The following is a 26,867-nucleotide window of genomic DNA, read 5'->3' on the forward strand; positions in this document are numbered from 1 at the left end:
GATCTGGAGATCAGGATGGCACTAGGTATGAACAAAATTTCTGCAAACCTGAGGGCCACTCAGGAGAAGTCTCAGCTTCATCTATGGGTCAGCACCAGAAGATGGCTCATTACTTGCTGACCTACTTCATCTACCCGAAGATCAACTGCACCACATCAGCAACTAACTTCGAGCAATGCTTTATATGGCATATGCTGACGTACACTCCCATCAATATGCCAGTCTTTCTTGTTGCTGGTTTCCTTAGAAGTATTGGCACGCTGAGGCTAGGATCAATCATCATAAGAATCCTCATCGACCATAAAGTTGATCTCGAAGGTGAGGAGAAGACTCGAGGATCTGAGATAACGGCTGCCTCGCTGAGAGCATTAAAATTTGGACAGCCTTTGAAGAAAGGAAAAGCTGCTGCTGCTGCTGCTGGACAAGCTGAGCCAAAGAAAGGGCGAAGGACTAAGGCCCCAGAATCCCGCAAAAGAAAAACAGCTGAGACTCCTTCCAAAAATGTTGAGTCTCCAGCAAAGAGGCAGAAGTCAGCTGGTAAGTCAGCTGAGAAACGAAGCAGGCAAGGTGAGCCTGGAACTGAGGAAACTGCTGAGCAACCTCAGAAGAAGCAGAAACCTTCTACACTGACTCCCCTCAACGCCATACCTACAGACTTTGTAGTACCGGGTGACTCTCACTTCACCCAATGTCAAGGTAGTGTAGCTGAGTCCGAAGAACATGAGGTACAACTGGATGATCATTTCATCTCACAAGTTGAGGAAGAACTTGATGGTGACAGTACCGAAGAAGAAGAAGAAGAGGCCAGCGGTCAGGATGACGCTGAGGACTCTGAGGAGACAGCAACTGAACATGAGACTAAGCAGGCCAATGCTGGGTTTGCTGCTGAAGATGAGCAAGTACTTGATCAACACAATGTTGATCCAGTCCAAGAACAAGCTGACCAGCCTCATGATGAGCAACACGAATCTTCTCCTTCTCACTCAGGAGATGCTACTCAAACTGTCACTCCACCTCGTAGAAGAAGAAAGTTGATTAAGGCCAGTGAGAAGCCTGTCAGTGAAGATTTTGTGCCACCACCAACTCTTCCTAACTTTGTCATTTCTAAGACAACCAAGGACCCATCCTCAGTAAAGCTTAAATTTTTCAAACGCCAACCAACCTCTACTGTATCGGCGCCATTAGAAAAGCAAGCCTCTGTTTCTTCTCAACATGAACATGCCAACCAAAATGCTTCCGCCACCTCAACCAGTCAGGTTGAGCCGATTACTGTCCATGCCATTTCTTCAAGCATGGTGCTGACTCCACACACTTCTGCCGTCAGCACAGACAGTATTCGGATTACCACTTCTCCAACTCAACTCTCTGCCGATCAATCAACTATACCTAAAACTCAAGTGCAGATTGGTACAACTATTCCAGTCACTGACCAGGTCACTCATTTCACTCCTCTTCCTTCCGGTCACACTGATGTCCTTGAAGGCTCTCAAAGCTATATGAATGCCACTGAGTCCGGCAAAAAGCTCATTGACTCAGTTCAAGCGTTGATCAGAGACCTTCAACATTCTACTCCTCCTGCTGCTGGGTCTTCATCTATTGAGACTACTCAGCTCTCACAGGTCACTCAGCTTCTCAACGAAGTTAAAGGACTCAAGGACTTACTGAACGTCATCATCTCTTTTCAAGCACAGCAAGCTAAGCAGGATTCAATCGCCAAGCTGGCTGAGATTCAGCTGACAATCGTGCAACACTTGAACTCTTTACAACAACAAGTTCAGAAATTGTCAGCTGTGAACACCGACTATGCCACCTCATCTGAAGTAAAAATGCTTTTTGCTCAGCTTCACACCGAGCAACTTAAGACAAATGAGCAAATGGTTTCTTACAATCAGTGCTCAATAGAGCAAATAGGTGAGGCTATTCGCTTGCTTAATCTGAATAAGCAAGAGATGGATACTGACGCACTAAAACAGAATGAGATGCAGTCTATCATACAACAAACTTTCAACCACATTCGTCATAACAATATTCAACGTCAGTATTACGACACAGCTCTTTTAAAGACCTTTCACCAAATCTTTGCTGGTCTTACTGAAGCCCTCATCTGGCAAGGAAAAGCTCAAGCGTTTAGCGTCAATATGCTCAGTGCTGCTGACCTCAACATACCCGAAGAGGTATCAACTGATGGAGTTGCAATTTTTGACGGCGTCAATGAAAGCGCTGAGAAACTTAAGGAGTTGTCCCAAGAACTGACTCGAGCTGCCTTAACTGATGCCTTCAGACTTCCTCCTCCTGATGCTGACAAAACGGGGGAGAAAGAACAAGCAGCTAGAGCTCAGCATGAGCGAAGTCAGTCGCAACACAAGAAAAAGAAATAGATAGGCTAGCTCAGTATAGACTAAGTCAGATGTAATCTATATGCCGTATCTATAAGTTTTGCTGTGTAAACACTGACTTCCATCAATATATCATATCTGCATCTTTTATTCTTATTCCTGAGTTATGATATATGTTAATATATGTTACTGTGTACTGAGTCATTACATATCTTCAATTAAATCAGCTATGTCTTATACTTATAAATCTTATTGACTGAATCAAATGCTGATAACATGTTTGACATTGTCCTATGTGCTTATAAAACATTGTTTCTTAAGAATCCATTGAACAACAAATTACTCAGCGCACTCTATATGATTAATCCTTCCGCTTTATACTGAGTAAATAGAATATGTTTAATAAGCTGACCTATATCTGAAAACTGACCTTAGACTTACTCAATTAAACCTTTAAATGTTTAGAGTAAAACTAAGTCAGTAGCTCAACCCTTACGGGGGAGTTTGCTAAATTATACTAGGTCAACTATCATGGGGGAGCTCATACTGAGTTCCTCGCTGAATAGTTTTACCAACATCAAAATGGGGGAGTTTGTTGAAACACCTTTCCACATAATTTTGATTTGACAAAATTGTTTAAGTATAATTGAAATACATATTCTAAACACACTAAGTTTAAATGCTTTGATTTATTCTACTAATATGTTTGTTCAATGTTGAGTTAAAATTGTTTATAAGACACAAGAATTTAAAGGCCCAAGCCCAATACGGAAGCCAAGGCCCAAGTCAAACAACTCAGTATAACTCGGCCCGCGTTTGTTAAAACGCTGTCGCTTTGGACAAAATACAACTCAGCAAAAGAAGGATCTAGAAGACCTTCGGGAACAACTTCAAGATGAAGCTGCTGAGTAGTCTCAACAAAGCGTACAAGACAGCAGCTGGCTAATGAAAACTTCCAGACAAAGTATTTCTACTTTGGGTAAAGTTCAGACGACACAGTATGCTGTCCAGTTGACTTTACCATAAAAGGAGAGACAGTCTGCTGAGCTGACCGAGGACAGAAGATACACAAATCTGATTGGCCGAGAGCTCTGAGCAAGTCAGGATGACAACGACAGGAAGCCGTTTCCCTCCAATGGTTATTTCGAAATTCGAAATGACCGATGCCCATACGTCTCTATAAATAGTGCCATCAGAAGCTTCATTCAACACAGAACTTGATCAAGCCATTACGCTGACCAAATTTCTACACAAGTTCTGCAAGCAAAGAAGCAAAGCAAATCTTACACTACAATTCATACATTTGTGTAAAAGTCTAGAGTGATTATTTCAATCATCTAAAGTGTCTTAGCAAATCATTGTATAGGACAAAACACTTATCATTTCTAGAGATTAGAAAGGAGAGGCTGAGTACTCGGTTATAGTACTCAGCAAGAGATTAGGATTGAGTAGAGGTATAGAGGAAGGTACTCTTGTTATACTCAGTTGCTAAGATTGTAAAAGGTTTGAGGCTCTACCTTTAAAGAGCTCAGTAGAGGATTCGAAATCTCGGAACGTGTTCCGGGGATAGGACGTAGGCTTAGAAGAAGCCGAACCTGGATAAATCTGCTGAGTAAAGTATTTCTTACCTTTAACTCCTTATATATATTGCTTGCTTAAAATAACCAAAAACTGACCAAGTAAAGAGGTCAAGTTGAGTTGTGCGCGTTAAACATCTGAGCTCAGGAATAGACTCTAAGTGCTATCTCCTGACTCAAGCTAAGAAACTGACCTAGTCACCAGTTGACTAAGCCAGTATCTTACTATTTACTCAGCGCCGCTGTTGAAACCTTTTTCCTTAGAAAAAGAAGTCTGCCCTAATTGCAAAAAAGTTTAAATAGTTCCTAACCCCCCCTTAGAACTATACTTGCAACCTTACAAGGGACCAACAAATACTACGACTCAGCCTTGCTGAAGACATTTCATCAAGTAGTTGCTGGTCTGTCAGATACAATTACCTGGATAGGTAAATCTCAAGCTTTCATAGTAAGCATGATCAGCGCTGCTGAACTCAATATACCCAAAGAGGTCTCAGATGATGGAGTTGCTATCTTTGACGGCGTCAATGAAAGCGTCGATAGACTTAAGGAGCTATCCACGGAACTGACCAGAGCCGTCTTAACCGACGCCTTTAGGATTCCTCCTCCCGATGCTGATAAAACGGGGGAGAAAGAACAAGCTAGAACACAGCATGAGCTTAGTCAGTCTAAGCAAAAGAAAAAGAAATAGATGTAGGCTAGCTCAGTATATGCTATGTGTGTAGTCTCTATGTTTTTCTTTTGTCTTTTATTGTATACGCTGACTACCTCTATTAATATCAATACTTGCATCTTTTTATCCAAAACCTGAGTTATGAGTTATTATATACGATGCTGAGTATTAAGTTATTATGTATCTTCAATTACATCAACTATGTTTAATGCTTATAAAACTTATTGAGTGTACCCAATGCTGATAATATGTTTGACATTGACTTGTATGTTTATAAAACATTGTCTTATAAGACTCATTGAACAACAAATTACTCAGCGCCCTCTGAATGTTAAAACTTCCGCTTAAACACTGAGTAAAATAGAATATGTTCCATGAGCTGACCTATATCTGAAAACTGACCTTAGACTTACTCGATTAAACCTTTAAATGTTTAGAGTAAAACTAAGTCAGTAGCTCAACCCTGACGGGGGAGTTTGCTAAGTTATATTAGGTCAACTATCATGGGGGAGCTCAATACTGAGTTCTTCGCTAAATAGTTTTGCCAACATCAAAATGGGGGAGTTTGTTGAAACACCTTTCCACATAATTTTGATTTGACAAAATTGTTTAAGTGTAATTAAAAAATATTCTAAAGACACTAAGTTTAAAAGCTTTGATTTATTCTACTAATGTGTTTGTTCAATGTTGAGTTAAATTGTTTATAAGACACAAAGATTAAAAGGCCCAAAGCCCAATACGGAAGTCAAAGCGCAAGTCAAACAGTTTAAGGCAACTCGGCCCGCGTATGTCAAAATGCTGTCGTTATGTACAAAACGCAGCTCAGCAGGAGAAGGATCTAGAAGACCTTCGTTGAACAACTTCGGGACGAAGCTGCTGAGTTGATTCGACAAAGAGTACAAGACAGCAGCTGAGCAAGAACAACTTCCAGACAAAGTGTTTCCACTATGGGTAAAGTTCAGAAGACACAGAATGTTGTCTAGTTGACTTTACCATAAATGGAGAGACAATTCTGCCGAGCTGACCAAAAGCTGACCGAGGACAGAAGATACTCAAATCTGATTGGCCGAGAGCTCTGAGCAAGACTGGGTGACAACGACAGGACGCCGTTTCCCTCCAATGGTTATTTCGAAATTCGAAATGACCGATGCCTCAGACGTCTCTATAAATAGAGCCTTTCAGTTGCTTCATTCGACACAGAACTTGATCAAGCCATTACGCTGACCAAAATTCTACTCAAAGTTCTGCAAGAAAAAGCAAAGCAATCTTACACTAAATTTCATATCTTTTGTGTAAAAGTCTAGAGTGATTATTCAATCATCTAAGGTGTCTTAGCAATCGTTGTTTAGGACAAACACTTATCATTTCTAGAGATTAGAAAGGAGAGGTTGAGTACTCGGTTATAGTACTCAGCGAGAGATTAGGATTGAGTAGAGGTATAGAGGAAGGTACTCTTGTTATACTCATTTTCTAAGATTGTAAAAGGTTTGATGCTCTACCGTTAAAGAGCTCAGTAGAGAATTCGAAATCTCGGAACGTGTTCCGGGGACAGGACGTAGGCTTGGAGGCCGAACCTGGATAAATCTGCTGAGTAATATCCTTCTAACCTTAAACTCCTTAATATATATATTGCTTGCTTAATCAAAACTGACCAAGTAAAGAGGTCAAGCTGAGTTGTGTGTATTGAGTGTCTGAGTTCAGGAATAGACTCAAAGTGCTATCTCCTGACTCAACGAAAGAAGCTGACTTAGTCACCAGTTGACTAAGCTAGTGTCTTATTTACTCAGCGCGTTGTGTAATCCTTTTTCAAAGAAAAAGAAGTCAGTCTTAACGTATTAAAATTTTAAATAGTTCCTATCCCCCCCTTGGAACTAACTTGTTACGTTATAAGGGACCAACAATCTCTTCATCTAACACGGGTTCCTCCTCGACCACACCCATTACAGTATCTCTCCAAGAGAATTTCCCCACTCCTTTAACTTTTTTATTTTCCGCATCCTCGAAAGCCTTTGAAACCACCTTCAAAGTGGAACTGGACTCAACGTGCATCATAACACCCTCCGCCAGATTACCCCCATCGACCAAGGTCGAATCCGCCATTTTGCCAGCCCCATGGACAGCAGGCGCATCCCCTAGGGCAGTCGCATCCCCTCTTGCCTGGACTGCCGCTGCACAGCTAGCGGCAAAAATGCCTGCTGCCTGGGCATTACTGCCTATCCCCGCCCTTCCTCCATTGAAATCAACATGAGGGGCGCCCCCTCCCAGATCCGGGCCATCTACCACCAGCCTTCCATCATCACGCCCTGTCCGGCAATCTCCCCCTCCCAGATCAGAATCATCCACCGCCAGCCATCCCTCATCAAGCCCCAACCGGCCCGTGCCCCTGCCCCTGCCCCGATCTCCCTTCCATTCCGATCCCGCCTCATCCCTACCACCACCACCTTCCACCCCTTCCGGTCCTATAAACCCGCCACGACCCTTGCCATCATGCCGATCCGCCTCCGTCGCCCAGAAACGGCCGCTCAGACCGTCGATCACCACCCTCTCCTGGGATCGGTCCCTTACCCTATCACGCACCCTCTCACTCTCGCGTTCCTTAGTCATAGCGTTTTTTTGGACTTTTTTTTAGAGACAATAAAACAATTAACTAATATTGGAGAGATTAATATTATGAAGGAAAAAATATAAAATAGAAAAAATGGATATTTTATTATTAACACATACAGTAAAGGGTAATTTTGGTAATTTAAATTTTATTTAGTCTAATTTAACTATTCATTCAAATATAAAGACTAAAAAGTTAACGAAAATAAAAACTGAGAGACTATATAATCATTTCTAAAAACATGGGGACAACCAATGTATTACGTAAAACACAAATAACTTATAATTATTTATCCTTATTATTTATTATTATTATTATTATTATTAGGGTAATTAATTTATTAGTCCCTATATTTTGACAAAACACACTGTTTAGTCTGTATTTTCAAAAACACACGGTAAAGTCCCTAACGTTTTTCTTGGTGAACTGTTTAGTCCCTGCCGTTAAACTCTCATGAAGATTATGTTAGTCAATTTGGATTTGCGTTCTTCTTTTCCTTTATTTTCCTTTCCTTTAAACTCTAATGCATCTGAAATCAACTTTGAGTGTTCTTCTTCTTGATTTTCTTCTTAATCGTTCAAATTCGTAAGCATTGGGTCTGTTCTTTTTCTTGTTCTCCATACAAATAGCTTCTTCTTCTAAATTGGATTTCCTCTTCTGAAGTTTGAAGGTAAATAGTAAAGGGTAATTTAGTCATTTCTGAAGTCATAAACGGTAAAAAATCTAACAAATAGACGGAAGGATTAAACAGTTCACTGAGAAAAAGGTTAGGGACCTTACCATGTGTTTTTGAAAATACATGGACTAAACCGTGTGTTTTATCAAAATATAGGAACTAATAAATTAATTACCCTTATTATTATTATTATTACTATTATTATTATTATTATATAGGTTGAAAATATGTAAAGCTTACTAATTTGTGTGACCATAATATAACATGTGCATGTAATACAATATAACACGTGCACATGGGCGGAGACAGGGGGGCTCGGGCCACTCCGGCCGCCGGAATCACCATGGCCACGAGTAGTTTCGACCCCCATCTCCACAAAATTTAAGATTGTAGTGATTCCGGCCCTCCTGTTTTCAAGAAATTTAGCTCGTGTACTATATTAATACTCCAAAATTGGCCCAGGTCCCGTTAAGTCCTCTCTAAATCCAAAATTTTAATTTTTTTTGGGCCTGTTAGGCTCTTTCTAAGTACAAATTTCTAATTTTTTGGTCTGTTAGGCATTTCTTAAATCTAAATTTCTAATTTTTTTTTGTCTATTATGCGCTCTCTAAATCCGAATTTTTTCTATTAGACACCGATTTAGCAAAAAAATTTTTTTTACACACAACGTGTAAAATCGGTTCCCCCCAACCGAACAATCTTCTATTCACCACTGCACGCACATAAGAAGTTCTATTTAACATAAAACTCTAAAGCCCTTAATAATTTTTCTTAATTTACATAGATAATTTAATTGACACGACTAGCTGAAGCCAATATTATTTTCTTGTCATTTATATTTTATGATATAATCTATCGGTTTTTAAAGTCCATAAACCCAATATAAATAGACCGCGCAATTCATTAAGCATCCTTTTTATAATCCGGTTTCTAAAAATGTCTACAACCTATAATTAAGAACAAGAATTGCTTCTTCAAAAGGAAATAAGTTTATATCCGTTCTATTTATAATCTCTACATACACGTGATAATTTTATCATCGGAATTTATAAACGAGTCGACCCCAACACGCATTCGATAACTAGAATAATCTGTTATTACCTCTAGATGAATATCATCATATATAATAATAATGTAGTAGCATATATAAATCACAATATGATAATCTATTTTGATATACTGTAACATCCCTAAAACCCTAACATATGAGTCTTCCCATATTCATATATGTTTTCATGATTGAATAAATACATTTTAGATTCATCTCATTGTCATTAGAAGTTTCGTATTCATGACGTGATTACCGTGCGATTAGGAGGCGATTAGTGTGTCGTTAAGATGTAACGATTGGTTAATTGCGTTAGGACTTAAATGAATGAATGCACATGTCCTTAATTGATTAAATTAGACTTATGGAGGTCTGGAAATGAAGTTTAGTAGGTAAGCACCTCACAAAGCATGATGGTTAAAAATAAAATATCTAATATTATTAAACGGTGATTTTCACGTCACTGACTGGTCTAGATTTATTAAATCTAAGCTTTAAGATGGTTTTAATCTCCACCTTAAGATTTCAATGAACTTAAATCTAACGGTGATTGATCAAATTCATTTCATCCGCTATTCACGACGTGAAAATCACTGTACTTTAAAATACTAATCTATATGTTGAGAGAAGAACACAAGTATTTATGTACTACTACCCTTTAAGGAAGGTTTGTGGTTGGTTTGGTTCCCCAAACACGTGAAAAATGTGTGGATCTAACTAACAAAGAAACTATTTAATATATATATAACAATCCATAAAATATAGAAGAAAAGAAATTTCTTACCGTATCTCCAAGAGATTTATAGTACACTCTCTAAAAATAATATAAATAATTGACTCTTAGTGATTTAAGAGTGACTAAGGGGGTGTTTGATTGCTCATTTTTATGCTCTTGTCTGCCTTTTCACTTAAAAAATGAGAGTTTTAGGTGTTTGGTTAGCGACTTCCTGTTTGCCTTTTATATCTGAAAAACAGCATTAGATGTTTAGTTAGTGACCTCATGTTTGTCTTTTACATCTGAAAAGCAGTATTTTACAAAAACAAAGAATCTATGCTTTGTAGAAAAGCAGCTTTTTCCAATAGCAAACAGTAGGTAAAACAAACGGGTCCTAAGACATTATCATCTCCAACAATACTCCTCATATTTACTCATTATTTATTATTTTATCTCCAATAATATAAATAATTGACTCTAAGTGATTTAAGAGTGACTAAGAAATATAACCTATTTTTTTTAACAGAGAGCCAAAACTACCTTTGGTCATGGTGGTTCTAGCGGCCGGAGGGGTCTGGATCCCCCGGCCTCTCCCTGTATCCGCACCTATCTAACCTATTTAACCAAAATGTTATAATAAGAGCTTGTTTATTATTTACTTGGTTATTGTTAGTTGGGAAAAATATAAATATAAACCACATGGTTTAAATCATTTTCAAATATAAGCTATGTGGTTTAAAAGTTAATAAATAAATACATTATTGTTGATTCTGTTAGCAAACATAGTCTAAACTGATTAATGGTGTTAAACAATGGAAGGAAGAAAATTCCACAATACTCACGATCAACAACACAATAATTATGATAATACTGAAAGTGGTCCTGATTCACCAAATTGCTGCTCCAAGCCCTGCCCATGGCAGCTTGCTCTCTGCTTTCAGACTCACTGAGTTTTCTGATTCAGAGTGAGAGTGAGAGTGAAAGAGAGAAAGAAGAGAGATGTGAGAGGATTAGATCTGGGTATGAGCTGGGTTGGGCAGGGCTCAGGCCGGACCTGTCGGGCTTTTAATAAAACCTGACGAGTCCAAGCCCAGCCCATCCCGCAATAAATTGAGTCGGACTCGGACTCGGACCTAAAATATGAATCCCAAGCCCGCCTATCCAAGCTCATCTCTATATTAAAAAAAAAATACAATTAAAATCTCAAATCAACTTTTCTTAATAAAAAAATAGTACACACAACACAATACTTAATATGTTTGGAAAAATTCTAGTTTATAAAAACATCAAATCCAAAATGAATTACAACATAAAAAATATAATTAATTTATATTTATAAATTATAATATATATATATATCGGACCGGACCAATGGAAAATTCATATAGCCCAAGCCCGTCCTGTTTTTGGTGGGCTTATACGAGCTTGGGCCGGGCCGGGTCTGACACCAATTTTATGTGTCCAAACCCGACTAAATGGGTCAGCGCCGGGCCGGGCGGCTCACCAGCCCATGCCCAGGTCTAGAGAGGACCAGAGATGGTTTGTTTGAATTTTGGTTATTGTTTTGGGATTTATTAGTTATAATTAGATAATAAGAGGTTAATTTATAAAATAGATAAATATAAGGATCAAAATAACTCTTTATCTTTTGACTTTTCGACTTTTTTTTTTTAATATCGTTAGTCAATTTAGATTGTTTTTGCTAACGGAATCAACCACAAAATATCTGTTTATCAATTTTTAAACCGCATAGATTATATTTAAAAATGGTATAAACCACATGATTTATTTTTATATTTTTCCTTGTTAATTTGTACTTTGTAATTGTTTTTTCTAAAATAATTATGTATAGATATTTTATTCCGATCAGATTTATTGGGTCTAGTTTGGAACTCGGGAATGGTAACTTTGTAACTTTTATTTCCTTATAAGGGCATTTTTGTTAGTGTATTTTTATAATTTTTTAAAATTATAATTTCTACGTTGAAAATTAATAAATTACATGAAAAAATGAGAATTAGAAAGTGGAAAGTGACCGATTAAGTTTGACTTTAGTAGTTACGGGTCTCAAATCGTTTAAACTAGGTTTTAAGTTCGAGTCTTAGTGTTTTGGGTTTTTTTCAAAGTCTATAAACAGAGACCTATGACATAATTTTACGTTACAAAATTTAAAGTGTCCAGAGCTTTATGTCCCAAATAATGCTTTTATGTTTACTGAAAAAAAGATTGTCTGAAACATAGAATTCCGAGCATTTTAAATTTTATAAAGTGTCTGAAACTTTAAGTCTCAAACAAATCATTCTCGGAGTCGAACTCCTGAAAAGTTTACAAGACTACACTAACATTAGAAATACTATCAAAATTTGCCGTAAATAATAGGTTTCACTAACACGAAAACGTATCTTTCATCTGAGAGTTCATACTGGACAAAGACATCTGTAATCCTATTACATAATGAAAATTGTGTATCTGAACTTTGTCCACGTGTCCGAACTGCTTGCTGGGTCTTCTGGATATCAACTTGTAAAACATAACCACGGTCAAAGAGGGGTGGGAGTACAACAAACCCGCTCCGATGCCTAAGTTAGTTGATGATTTAGGAAAAGTTGAAGAGTATTGACTAGTTGTAAGATAATAGTTAACGTACCGTAGCTTGTGACTATACATGTCTATATATAAGGTTAGAAGGCCGAAAACCTTTACCAACTAGGAATCTTTATGAGTTGGGGATTTCCTTCTCTCATAAGGAATCTTGTCCTAGAAGGAATCCTTTGCTACGTAGAACTTTAGTTATTCTCGAATGTTCCTTTATAAGAGGAACCGAAGCTTCTAAGGTTACCCTTAGACATGTTCTGTTGCACGTGATGTGCTTGTATAAGGGACAATGCTGATGTCACGTGCATGATGTCATTTTGCATAATATCACATAATACAGTAAACCCTAACATAGAATAGGCTCTGCTAGCCAACATGTAAGCAATCTATTAAGAGAGCTAAGAAGATATTTACGATCATCCAAAATAAGACCATAAGGAAAAAACGAAAGAGTAGTAAATTTACAGTCCTAATTTACGGTACTTGTTTTCGTAATCATTATCATTTTTCTTTGTTCAAGCTAGAGTTGAGTGTGGATCTTGGAGATTCTTGAATCGGATCAAATATCCGAATAGAAAGATCAAGAATTGAATTGAATCGTTGAATTTTTCTTTTGGACCGAACCAAATTGTACTATTGACTTAATTATGTACAATTCTGAAGATTTTTAAATTTATAACATTACTGAATAAATATGTTGGAGGTTTTAGAACTGGACTGAATATCCAAAAAGAAAATCCAAAACTGGATTGAACCGTTAATTTTTTCTTTAAACCGAACCGAATTATAATCTTGATTTTATTAGATACAATTATGAAGATTTTCATATCACACAATTGTACCTAACTAGAGGTGGCAGAAGTACACACGACCCGATTACACGACACGAAATCGACATGTCATTTTAGTGTTTGGATTTAGCTTAGTAGGTAATGTGTTATTTTTGGGTTAACACGAAACTGACACGTAAATTTTTGAATAGACTAGGGTTGATGTGCTAACCCGAAAATGACACGAGTAGATAGGCCAGAGTGGAGAGAGAGAATTTGTGTCAAATCATGGACGCCTTTTCCACTTGATGGGAAGTTTCCCGCCGTATTTGTAACGGTTTATAGCTTGCTCAGTTGCTCTATTTTCCTGCCAAAATTTCAGTTCACCTCTACATGAGATCATCCTGTCTCGGAGGATCCCCAATCTCGCATGCAACGATGGATAAAATGTGTTTCCTCGCATCTCTCTCACCCTCTTCCCCGTTTCTTCTCAAACCAACAAAACCCCCCTTCTTCTCAAGAGCTCAATTTTTCTCCACTCTTTCAGAAATTCCACCAATCAATGAAAGATTGTGCCTCAGTATCCATAGCTCGAAAGCTTCACGCTCAACTGATTTCAAAAGGTTTGAACTCTTCCATTTTTCTTCAGAACAATCTTTTAGGTATGTATTTCAAGTGTGGCTTAATAGACGATGCTTGCTGTGTTTTTGCTCAAATTGGGGATCGCAATGTGTTTACTTATAATACGATGATTACTGGGTTGGGTAATGCAGGGAAAATTGGGGATGCGAAGAAGGTGTTTGATGAAATGCCTGAGAGAGACTCTGTTTCTTGGAATTCTATGATGTCTGCTTATTTCCGAAATGGGGATCCTGAGGAGACTGTTGTGAATTTTGTTTATTTGATTCGATATAGTGCATTTCTCGCTAACATGCTTTCATTTTCTTGCGCGATGAAGGCTTGTGGTGCTTTAGGTTATAGCAATTTAGCTTTCCAATTACATGGTCTTGCAGAGAAATTTGGGTTTTCAAGTGATTTAACAATTGGGGATTCGGTTATTGATATGTATATTAAGTGTGGGGCTGTGAATTATGCGGAGAAAGTGTTTTTGAGGATTCCGAATCCGAGTTTGTTTTGCATTAATAGTATGGTTTATGGTTATTCTAGAGCTTATGGAGTAGGGAAGGCTCTAGATTTGTTCAACCGAATGCCAGAACGAGACTGTGTGTCTTGGAACATGATGGTTTCGATCTTGTCTCAACGGGGAATTGGTGTTCCAACTCTTTGTATTTTTGTTGAGATGTGGACTCAAGGTTTTAGACCCAATTCCATGACATATGCTAGTGTTCTTAGTATATGCACAAGTTTTGGTTATCTAGAATGGGGCACTCACTTGCATGCTCGGGTTGTTCGAATGGAACCTGTTCTTGATGTTTATTTGGGTAATGGTTTGATCAATATGTATGCCAAAAGTGGATGTTTAGAGCTTGCTAAGCGAGTATTTGACAGTTTGACAAACCGTAATGCAGTTTCGTTGACTTGTTTGATAGATGGAATTGCAAATTGCGGCTTTGACGAAGAGGCATTACTGCTATTTAACCAAATGAGAGAGGTTCCTGTTGTCTTCGACGAGTTTACTCTTGTGGTAATTTTGAAGATTTGTTCACATTCAAACTATATATCCATTGGCAGGCAACTTCAGGCTTTTACAATCAAGACTGCAACGGATTCCTTCGTTCCGGTAGGGAATGCTCTCGTTACAATGTATTCTAAGTGTGGTGATATTCAGAGTGCGAGTTTAGCGTTTCATTTTATGCCAGTCAGAAATATAATTTCCTGGACATCTATCATTACTGCATTCTCTCAAGTAGGTGATGTTGAAAAAGCCGAGGCCTTTTTCGAAAAAATGCCAGAGCGGAATGTCATAACTTGGAACTCTATGATAGGTATGTATACCCAACATGGACTTTGGGAATACGGTTTCAAACTGTATGTTCAGATGCAAAGGGAATGCGTTATGCCAGATGAAATTACTTTTGCAACTTCGATCAGTGGTTGTGCTGATCTAGCGATGTTAAAACTCGGAATTCAAATTGTAGCTCAAGCTGAAAAATTAGGGTGTGGTTCTGATGTGTCAGTTGCGAATAGTGTCGTTACCATGTATTCCAGATGCGGACAAATTGAAGAAGCAGCAAAAGTTTTTGATACCATATCTGTGAAGGATTTGGTATCCTGGAATTCAATGATGGCCGGATATGCTCAGAATGGCCAAGGTAGGAAAGTGCTCGAGATTTTCGGAAATATGTTAAGGCTGAAATGTATACCGGATCATATTAGCTATGTATCTTTGCTATCGGGGTGTAGCTATTCCGGGCTTGTAACAGAAGGGAAACATTACTTTAAGTCAATGTCTGAAGATTATAGCATTTCTCCAACAGATGAACATTATAGCTGCATGGTAGACCTACTCGGCCGGGCGGGGCTTCTAGACGAAGCTAAGAACTTGATTGATGAAATGCCTTTTAAGCCGAATGCCGATGTTTGGAGGGCTTTCCTTGGGTCCTGCAAGACCCATGGCAATGCAGAATTAGCAGAATTTGCTTTGAGGAACTTGCTTGAACTGGACGTACATGACAACAGAAGTTTAATACTTCTAGCACATATATATTCGGAAAGTGGCAAGGCCGAAGGTGTTGCAGATGTGCGGAAACTGATGAAAAAGAGAGGGATCCACAAGAATCCTGGTTGTAGCTGGATTGAAGTTGATAACAGGGTACATGTTTTCACTGTAGATGAGACTAGTCATCCACAGATCAAAGATATTTACAGCATGTTGGATGCCATTCTATATACATTAGCGTCTGAGTGTTCTGACTCAAAATTGCTGCGGGTAGTAGCTGAATATAATAGCTGAAGATGGAGTCCAGGAAGCTTTAAAGTAAAGTCCACATTAAATGCAGAGAAGGAAAAAGCTGAAACTTAGGAGAGGAGACATAAATTACAAGATGCTACGGCCATGAGGTAAAATTTCGAAAAGAAACTAGGAGTTTGTTGCCTGTATTCTGTATCTTTTTCCGAATGAACAGGTGCCTAGCTTCTGGGTGACGGGTTATTGACATATTTGTGGTAAAAGTTCAAACTATTTCTCATTTTATTATGTTTTTTTTTTACAAATATTTCTGGAGTTGTGGCATTTTTTGTCCAAAACGCCTGTCAAACAGGCGGAGGGATGCATCAGTCGATTATATCAGTGGATGACACAAATTCAATTCTCATCCGCTTATTACATGGATGAGAACTGAATTATATAATATATATTTTATAATTATAAGTTCATTGTCCAATATAATCATTTACTACTGCTCACCAGGCTTCGTCCCAACTTCTCAGGTGTTGGGCAGGGTGATTGATAGACTTCGTGAACGATTTGTTCCGAATGATCCTATCACTCCTCCGGATGCAGCTTTCCCATACCTCGAGAGACTTCTTAGAATGGTCTCTGTACCAAGGTGGATGAGGCAGTATCTGAAGTACCCGCACTGGTATTGTGCTGTCGCACTTGACCCTGCGGTTAGCTTGTTGTCGTATCTAATGTTTGTGTTATAGAATAAGTCAATGTAATAAATGTAAGCATGGCTAAGTCAACTAAAGCATGCCTCAGTCAACTAAAGCATTGTTATAGACTACTGTGGGCCTACAATGTCTCCTTGATTGAAGGAGAACCTTGTATATATATGTGTATTGTTCTTAAGTAAAATATATTCATGTAGGCTCTTAATCTACATGGTATCCCATGTATTCTAGTGTATTACATGGTCTGTTACAGTTTGATTTGCTTTCATGAAGTATATTGTCATTTATTTATATAGAGTATGTCAGCAGTGACATGTGTTTAGATGAAGTAGTACGATGAATTATACAGTTTGACACCCGAGCCAAACGGTATAATACATCGGACTGCTGCTTCATCTAAACACAGTCCAGTGAATAAAGAATATAAAAAGGCGGATGAGAATTGGATGTGCCATCTGAAGATTTCAATCCTCCGCCTGTTTGATAGGCGTGTTAGACAAAAAAAAAATGCCACAACTCCACAAATCTATGAAGCACGGACTCTTCCCCGGGGTCGTCGTGGCCGAGTCGGACTCGCCGGACTCGGGGACTCGGCGGGACACGGCGGGGACACGGCCGGAAAATGGGACACGGCGGGACACGGGGGGACACGGCGGGACACGACTGGGGACACGGCTGGGCTAAAAAAAAGTTAAAAATTAGGGTTTTTTATAAATTTTTTTATAAAATTTAAGGATCAATTATGCAATTTGTCAAAAATCCTAAATTATAATCTCTCACGAATTAGAATTAGGTCTTCTCTCCTTCCTGCGCAAATCACGATTTCAACCCCTGTGCTGCTTACATCGCAGTTCTCCTAACATCACGATTTCGTTTTTGTTTGGGAATAATCAGAAACAATTTCTTCTCTCCTGGGTTCTTCTCCTAACATCACGATTCTGATTTGTGATTTAGCACGTTTTTTATATATTTTTATATCTAATATATATATAATTAATTATATAAAATTTGCCGTGTCCCCGCCGCACCCGTGTCTCATATTTTCTAAAAATGCTGTTTGCCGTGTCCGCACCCGTGTCCGTGCTTCATAGCCATAAATATTTTAAAACCGAAATACAAAATGGGAAATAGTTTGGATTCTTACTACAAAATGTGTCAATATCAGTCTTGGTGATAGGAGCTCAGATGACATAACATAAACATAGATACCTTCCTAAGTAATGCAAAATCTTTTATATTTCCTAAATCATCACAAGGTAAAGCCATTCTCTTTATATGTTAGTGTATGTTATACTCATGAAGTGGATATCCATTTTATCATTTCGAGGGAGATCTTGCTCTTGTAAAGTGAAAGAATAGCTGTTAAATTTACTGGTTTTTTTCTCGTTCTTCCCTTTTTCCTTGTTCGAGCTTAAATAGGTTTGTTTGAGTTTTTGATTGGTTTCAATTACTTTCGCATGCTTTGATCATAAATAGACTGTTTTGGCCCTTGATTATCTTATATTTTGGATTCTCTCTTTGGTAGAACTGCCAATTTCTGACACGACAACATGATTTACAGAGAAACCTGCTTGACACGGCCCGTTTGACACGATTATCATTTTTGTGTTATTTATATAATATATAATCATGTGAAATTTATAGATCGCATAACACGATAACCGGTTTTGACACCCTACTTTTTGGTTGCAGGAAGAGTATGAAGTTGTTAAGAGAGATCATCATCGGCTACTTTTGTAATTATAGTTGGTACGTGGAAAGGTTTAGCATATAAGTGGTGGGTTGCATCCGGTCCTTCAAAGTTCGGCACATCTTAAATGACTTTTCCTGTTTCATTTTATGAGTTCCAGAGCGAATGGCAGCAAGGTGCATTGCCTGCCTCTGATTGCGTTGGTTATCAGATATCTATTGTTATTGACATTCGTGATGGATTTACCTAATTTTCGTGTTGCAGGGTCCTCTTGCTGTCCCAGTTCTTCAGTTTGTTGCTTAATTAATCTGTTGAGACTCAACATATATAGCAGCAATAGGTAGATAATGAATCTTTCAAGCATTTATCTTTGCTGGAAGTTATGAGGCCTGTTTTGATTTGGCATTTTGGCTACTATATTGCCGTTTCCGATTTTAATTTCAATTGATATCGGAACAGTTATGATACAGAACTTAAATATACTTGAGGATGTTTTCACAGTTGGACTTACTTGGACAGCTTAACCCGGGAGTCTGTTTATAGTGAATTGAATTTTTCGGTCTTTACTTTCAAGTGATTACTAACCCGGCACAGAATCGATATGGAATCTGCATTCACTGTTAGGTTATGGATGGTCAAGAATAATCGTGTCAAACAAGTTGTGTCAGTCAAGTTTGTTTCTGTAAATTGTGTTACCGTGTCAGATATTTTCGTCCCTAGTAAGACGGCATTGATAGTTCACAGGGTAGTGTAGTTGGATATTCTTTTGCTTTAAGTTAATTGATTTACGCATATGTAGAGGTACATTGAGCCGACCATTTTCGTCGATGGAATTTTAACCTTCTTTTATTTGCTGATTGTGCAGGGATTCAGAAAGATTAACCTGAATCAATGGGAGTTTGCTAATGCAGAAGTTATAAGAGAGCACAAGCCAATCCGTATTCCATAGCCTTTCTCGGCAGAATCAACTCGGTATTAACTGAACAGAAAACTGTGTCTACTCAAAATCGGTACGATTTATAGAACTATATTTGGCTCAACCATGAATGACACTTATTGCAATTGTTTTCTGAATAATAAAAGTATTGACATGTAAAATTTATATGAAGAAATTGAATAAACGGAACTCGCAACTATAAATTTCATGTCGCCGAGAGTTGAAGAAGCTGATCTCTCTACTTTATGAACTTGACATCTGGATTTCTCATTGGTGTTAGCCACATATCCGCCATTATTCTCGATGAAATGCTCCACAACAGATCTTGCCCCTTTGCCAATACGTGTTTCGCTCTTTTCGCCCCCTTCCCTAGTCCATACTCGAGCAGCCATTGCATTGCAGTTAGCCTCTGCCTCTCTGTATCCCACATGTTCTTCTTTTCTCCCGTCTTCACCTTCAAGCCTCCAATGTGTAAACTCGCCACTTTGAACTTCTTTTCCTCGTCATACTTGTCTTCTTTCGTGTCAATGCAGGTTGCAGGAATTAGAGCTATTACAGGGCCTCCGACTGCCTCGTACCCTCTCAATGGATCCCTTAGTTGGACAATAACTGCCACGGTTATTGTCCGCGAGTCCTCATTGTTTTTAATCCAATCCTCGAGTGGAATTGCAGAAGCCAAAGGATGATTTCGTTCTTTAACTGGGGAAACATCAAATGGTGCTTCTTCGTCTGTCATGTCTGCCTGAATTTTCAAGGCGTCAACTGACATTGCTTCGATTTTAGCCAACGCGAATGCCAAAACTTCCTCCAAGGCCAATGGATTTTCATCTACGTTCCAAATTCCTGTCGAAACCCTCTCTTTCCTGCCTGTACTCATTGCGGTCGCCATGGTTTTTACTGAAGCAACGGTACGAGCAGCGCTTGAGCTTGCACCCTCTTTGTTTCTCCCTTGAATGATTGCCGAAGCTATACCCTCAAAAGCTATCTGTTCAGCTGTTTTTCCCATCAGTTCATCCATCGGCATCAATGACGAAATTTGAGAGCTAAGCTCTTCAAAACCAGCAGCTGCCATTCTTTGAAATAATTCGACTCCATTCATCGATTTTTCGGATGGGATGATCACTGGTTTTGATAACTGCATAGCTAATTTAGGAGTGTCTTTCCTCGCAACAATGGTATCTAGAGGATTCATGGCGGCTAAGTAGCCTCCGTTTCTGGTTTGCACCACACAGCCTAAGCCCTTGCCAAGATCAGAGAGATACACAGCGGAATCCGCCTCTGTAGAATCCTCCTGTAAATTAGTGATTTCAGTCTTACTGAATTTATATGTTTCGAGCTCTTCCTCCTCGAGCAATTGAAGAAACTCTTTCGTTACAGTCTCTTCATCAGCATCTAGTATTTGTGATTCGCTTTCATCATCTATATCAACGTTTTTCTCTTTCGCCATCATAGATTCTAGAGCTTTTATCTGCTCCGCAATGGAGTCAAGCTCGGTGAGTCTCGTAAGGTGTAGCTGATCATGTATTATCTCCTTGACAACCTCACTTGATGTTGATTTTGCTTCAACATTTTCTTCAGAGTCTTCATTGGCAATCTCTTCTTTCTCTTGAATCTCAACTCCTTTATCAACAACATCGAAATCTAGGAGTTCGAATTCTTCGATCTTCGGTTCAGGTTCTTTCGGTTTCTGAACTTTAGGGGATAATGCAGGAACCAAGGCTGGCTCATCGAGATTCAGCTCATCCATTCCTTGAAGAGCTGCTGCTGCTTTTGTCTCCGAAGGAGTCCAAGCTTCAGTTCGACTTGACATCCTCGGACTAGGGACACTAAACGATGTTTTCGACTGTTTCCGACGAAATGAAGGCGAACTTCTCGATTTACCGGACTTAAATCCATCAGCCTGACTGTAAATATCAATTCCCCCATCTTTCTCCATGATCTGAAATCCCAATTTCAGAACAAGTTCACCTCCTTTCGCCTTCCCAAACAGGCTGAAACTGGTGTCCCATTGCCGAATCCGAGAACCTTCTTGATTCTTCTCCATTGATTCCTGAATCAAGTAACTTAAATCCACAGAACCTCTCCCAAAATCAAGCTCTTCAGCATCAACAGCAAAAGCATAAATCCAAAACGGCCGCGGCTCAAATTTCAGCTCCCGCTTCCCCTGGCCTGGAGTACAGTACACATGACATTTCACAAACAATGTCTCTTCAAAATCAGCAGCTCCCTGCGAAACTCGTGACGGCATTGTATGAACAGCACCATCCTTAGTCTCCTTCTTCCTGATACAAACAGAAAGCCGGAGTCCATTCATAGAAGCCGGAAGACCTTGTACTGCAACAACTTCAACAGAGAACAAACAACTAAGTTTCTGCATTCCAATCCGCGAAAGAGCACGAATTGGCTTCCACTTCCAAATCCCCTTCTTCTCAGTTGTATCTTCTGTTTCAAACAGCTTCTTGGTCTCTTCTTTCTTATCTTTCTGCTGAATTTCCTCGTCAGGTTTCGGCCTGGAACGCCATGGAGACAATGACATCCGCCTGGAACGAGTTCTGGCACTGGATTTGTCATCATTAACTTTAGTCTCATCAACAGAAGTGAGAGCAGGAACTGAAGTTCTTGGAAGTACAAGAGAAGCAGTCCTCCGACCGGCGGTGGCGGTGGAAGTGTGAGTTTGGTATAGAGATTGACTGAGTTCTTCCAGCTCTTCCAATAGCTGAGTATTGGAGTTTCTTCTACCGGATGCTGCAGCCATTTTCACTTGTGGTGAAAACAACTGAAATCAAGTGAAAACAACTGAAATCAACTGAAATTAAACTGAAATAAAGTGAAATTCAAGTGAAATCGTGTGAAAATCAAGTGAAAACAACTGAAATCAAGTGAAAACAACTGAAATCAACTGAAATTCAAGTGAAATTTAAGTGAAATCAAGTGAAAACAACTGAAATCAAGTGAAATTCAAGTGAAATTGAGTGAAATTAGAAGAACCAGAGAATGGTTGCAGAGAGGGAATGGAAGGATAAGAAATTTCAGGTGTTTGGAAGGGATTAGAGGTGGAGAAAAAGCCATGGAAGATTGATTAATTATTTGGTAATTGCTGGTCCATCTGAAGCCATGAATTTTTGTATGGGTTAGGATAAGAGAAGAAAGTTCTGGTTTTTGTTCTGTTTTTGTAATTTTCTCTCTCTATGATAAAGACAAGTTTCAGAACTAACATATGAAAAGAACTGGTATGGTCCCCATACTATTTATTGGTTTTGTCTGTTCAATAAATTTACTTGTCACAGAAACATAGTTTCTTGCCTTTTCTGTAGTTATTAAAATCAAACATTAAACCGGATTTAGACCTGTTTGGCAAATAGTTGTTAGCTATTAGCGAATTACATTAACTGATTGTATAAGCTTGGTAAAATTTAGCCGATTGGTAATATCTGTTTGTAAAAATGACAAATGAGGACATGGTAAAACTTTTATTTGAGGTTAAAGAGTAGTAATTAGGGGTAAAAATGTCCATAAAAAAGATGGAGCAATAAGCTAATTTTGGACCTAATAAGCTCGTTGTTAGAGATTTGACTAGTCAAACTCTTTAAAGTGGCTCAAATTTCTAATTTTATTCCAAAATGCTCTTTACTAAATTGTCATTTGCCTTATTTGGTAAAATTTGGTCTGTTCATACTCGACTCTTTAGAAAAATTGATGAGCTTCAGCTTAATATCCTGTTTGTGAGCTGCTCACGAATTTGTTCGTTAATTTTGTTAATGAATTTCTCTTGCGAACAACTCATCGATTATGGTCATTTGAAATTTCTTTAACACAAAAACCACGTAATTATGGAACCTACAAAACTATGTTACCGTACATTTCCCCTTTTATAGGAATATTATTATAAAAAAAAAATCGAACCAAACTTGCTCGCAGAGTGTTCATGAACATTATAATCGAGTTTGCTCATGAACCTATAACAGAGTCTGCTCGCAAACTTTCGACTCGAATTTCCTATGTTCAAGGTTTGCTCATTTATAAATCGAGTCCAACACGGTTGAGATGAACATCAAAACACTCATGGGTAGATCGGTTCATTTATAGCTCCAGTTTTTGATGGAAAATTTACATGACACAAATTTTTACATGTGTACATATAACAATTGTTTTGATTTTTTTTATATATATAAATTTAATACGTAGATAAATAAGAAATTATTTTTTATTTATATATATCACGTATTAAAAATTGTATTAAAAATTATATTATATCACTGCTTTATTCCTAAAATCAATTTTGTGACAATAAAATTAAGTTCAACTATGCTTGTCAATAAAGTTATTAATATTATAGCCAAATTTTAGGAATGAAACAATTTTTCTTTTTCTAAGAAAAAGATTTTTCATAATTCTTTTTACTACGTGTCGGTATGAAATGAACAAAAAAATGATATGCAATAACTATCATTGAAATGTTGCATTTGTGCACCAATTGATTTGACACGTCATAGTTATAGTTGTTTTCTCTTATCAAATTTGGGTCGGTGATTTTAGGTGCTCTTTGACAAAACTGAAAATTAAGTATTAAAAAATAAATACTAATTTTTAAGTGTTAAATATTATAAGTTCTAAAAGTATTAAATGATATAAGTGTTATAACAATATTAGTTGGTAATATTTAATTTAATATGTTAAGTTAAATATTTTGATTTATCAAAATAAGTGTTTTTTAACTTAATTGACTAATTTAAGTGGTGAAAAATAATCGTTATCAAACATACTTAAATTAAACAAGTGTTTAACATTTTAATTTAAGTGATTATTAAAATTATCAAAAAAGTCTAACTATTCTAAAAAAAAAATTATCTAATCGAAGAATCGAAAAAAAATAAAGGGAATTAGGATTCAGAAAAATCTTATGAAAAGTTATATTTCTATACACAATTAACTTTATAATATATTAACAATGTTAACAATGTTAATAAAAATTATACTAATAATAATATTTCAGTAGCTACAAATTATTTTATTTTTTTTAAATAAACATGGATGAAATCTAATCGGACCAAGTAATTCAACTGGGACTGGATCAACTGATTCATAATTAATTTGGCGATTTGAGTTCTTATCGATTTTTAAAGATAAAAAAACGAATTACTTTTTGAAAATGTGACCGGTTTCAGTTGAATCGAGTTGATCCAACCAATTCAGTCTGGATCTAACAACTATGAATTTTATTGATACAGAATTGATCCTAGTGATCAAGGACATATAAATAGAGAATTTGTGACTAGCGGTGCATTTCACCCTTTTATTACTTAACTTTATTTTCTTATAATAAAGTAGAAATTTGGCACATCATATGACATCAGTTGTGTTCACATGGATCCTAATAACAAAATGAATTTGGTTATTCACCGTTAGATCTAAACTTATTTTAGAGATTCGAATCTCCACCATATGATTTAAATGAGTTTAGATCGAACGGTGAATGATCAAATTTATTTAATATAAATGAATTTGGTTATTCACCGTTAGATCTAAATTCATTTTGGAGATTCAAATCTCCACCATATAATTTAAATGAGTTTAACTCGATCGGTGAATAATCAAATTTATTTAATTATTAGGATATATGTGAACACTATTCTGTGTGACATTTATTTAAAAACAACTCACATTTTTATCTAAGGGTAATTAATTTATTAGTCCCTATATTTTGACAAAATACACTGTTTAGTCCCTATATTTTTAAAAACACACGATAAGGTCCTTAATCTTTTTCTCGATGAACTGTTTACTCCCTAACGTTTTTCTCGGTGAACTGTTTAATCCATGTCGTTAGACTCTCATGAAGATTCTGTTAGTCAATTTGGATTTGAGTCAAAAATCTATTTAAAATAAAAATATAATGCCTTAACTACCCTTTACCATAAAATCAAATATATACGACCATTATCTTCATTGATTCTCATCTCTGCATTCTTCTTTTCTTTTATTTTCCTTTCCTTTAGACTCTACTGCATCTGAAATCAACTTTGAGTGTTCTTCTTAATCGTTCAGATTCATAAGGATTGGGTCTGTGTTCTTTTGCTTGTTCTCCATACAAATAGCTTCTTTTTCTAAATTGTGAACGCGATTTGTGAGAGAAAGACATAGAGGTGTGAATTGCTTTTGACCGATAAATAGTAAAGGGTAATTTAATCATTTCTGAATTTATAAACGGTAAAAGAAAATACATATATTAGATGTGAAATCAAATCATTTTACTGAAAAATATTAATTATAGTGACCCAAAACTTTAATACAGTCCAATTATTTATTTGACTATTTTGTAGGAGAAAAAGTTGACCAAATTTAATGTTGTGGAGCCCATAAACACTATGGGTTTAGATGGGCTCTACTACCTAAGCCCATTATTTTAGGTTATGCTACATACCAAACATTAGAAATTGAAAATTTATATGAAACTATAGTTTTTAAAAATTATTTAAAATTCTTAAAAAAAATAAATATTTAAAATTATATCAAATTATTATTTGAATTATGATAAACTAATCATTTTTAATATATTTTAAAGAGTTGGATTTATAAGTTACGAGTTTAGGATATATCTTTTAAGATTAGTATTTATAAATTGAGATTTAAAATTTATAAATTAGAATATAAAAACATTCCTAAAAATATAAATATAAATTGAGATTTAAATGAAGAAATCGAGAAGCATATCCGTAGCTCAGTACTGCTGTCCTTACTTGCCTTTTTCACTTTTTAGCCGTCGAAGCGTCCCGCTATTACTCATGAGAACTCGAGTAAAGGTGGGCCCGGTGAATTTTGAGTGACGAGCAGTGTATATTCCATTTGTTGTTTGTTTTAATGGTATCTTTAATAACTTTTTTTACTCTTCGTAATTTATTTTTTGTATTCGTGAATCATGTATTAGATATAACATATCTTTATATAAGGTTTTATTTCTTATTGTTTTCGTATTACCATTGTACTCATATTATCTAATGAAATTTTAGCATTTTAATAAAAAAATATAAAAACATTTCTAAAAAATAAATATTATATTTGGAATTAAGTTTTATAATTGTAATTTTTAGGTGACTTTCATGTAAAAAGCCTAATAATAAATATTTGGATAAGTAATAATTTAGGGATAAAGTACCAAAATAGCTTAAGGTTTTTGGGAAAGTATCAATTTAGGCTCAACGTTCAAAATAGCATCAATATAGGCTTAACGTTTATAATATAATATCAATTTAGGCTTAACGTTTACAATATAACATCAATTTAGGTCTCACGTACAAAATAGCATCAATATAGACTTAACGTTTACAAAGTAATACGAATTTAAGATTAACGTTTACAAAATATATCCAATTTAAGCTAAACATTATAATTAAATTAACCATATTATATTCTTTTCCTATTAACTTTATAGGTTATCTTTTTATTTAGTTCTATATTCTTATTTACTATAATACAATTAATTAGTATTCTTGCCTATTAAAACCTTATATTTGTTTTTCATCAACCATTTCAATTTAGGTCTCACGTATTAGATTTTATATTATTTATTATTAATATTATTTTACATAAGCAATGAAATTTAGTAATCATGTAATGAAAAACAAATATAAGATCTTAATGTGCAAGAATACTAATTAATTATATTATAATAAAT

General features: G+C 36.6%; 2 protein-coding genes across 9 annotated transcripts; one reads left to right on the top strand and one right to left on the bottom strand.

The window, feature by feature from the left end:
* Nucleotides 1–13,353: 13,353 nt before the first annotated feature.
* LOC136235038 (pentatricopeptide repeat-containing protein At2g13600) lies at nt 13,354–19,259 on the top strand. 8 transcript variants are annotated; one of them, XM_066024546.1, is made up of 5 exons: nt 13,354–16,121; nt 16,386–16,537; nt 18,261–18,434; nt 18,523–18,598; nt 19,124–19,259. In XM_066024546.1, exon 1 carries the CDS (start codon nt 13,426–13,428, stop codon nt 15,907–15,909), a length of 2,484 nt encoding a protein of 827 aa, XP_065880618.1. In that variant the 5' UTR covers nt 13,354–13,425; the 3' UTR covers nt 15,910–16,121; nt 16,386–16,537; nt 18,261–18,434; nt 18,523–18,598; nt 19,124–19,259. The 8 variants fall into 8 exon arrangements, with proteins under 8 accessions (XP_065880618.1, XP_065880622.1, XP_065880623.1 ...); XM_066024550.1 differs by lacking the exon at nt 16,386–16,537 and having other exon boundaries at nt 13,354–16,016; XM_066024551.1 differs by lacking the exons at nt 18,261–18,434; nt 18,523–18,598; nt 19,124–19,259 and having other exon boundaries at nt 13,354–13,657; nt 13,769–16,121; nt 16,386–16,997.
* A 46-nt stretch (nt 19,260–19,305) lies between these two features.
* On the bottom strand, nt 19,306–21,950 carry LOC136235037 (protein PLASTID MOVEMENT IMPAIRED 1). The gene has a single exon (XM_066024544.1). The coding sequence runs from the start codon at nt 21,948–21,950 to the stop codon at nt 19,434–19,436; it is 2,517 nt and encodes an 838-aa protein (XP_065880616.1). The 3' UTR covers nt 19,306–19,433.
* Nucleotides 21,951–26,867: the final 4,917 nt, after the last annotated feature.

Source organism: Euphorbia lathyris, chromosome 7 (genome assembly GCF_963576675.1).
Source record: "Euphorbia lathyris chromosome 7, ddEupLath1.1, whole genome shotgun sequence".
NCBI classification, from domain to species: Eukaryota; Viridiplantae; Streptophyta; class Magnoliopsida; order Malpighiales; family Euphorbiaceae; genus Euphorbia; species Euphorbia lathyris.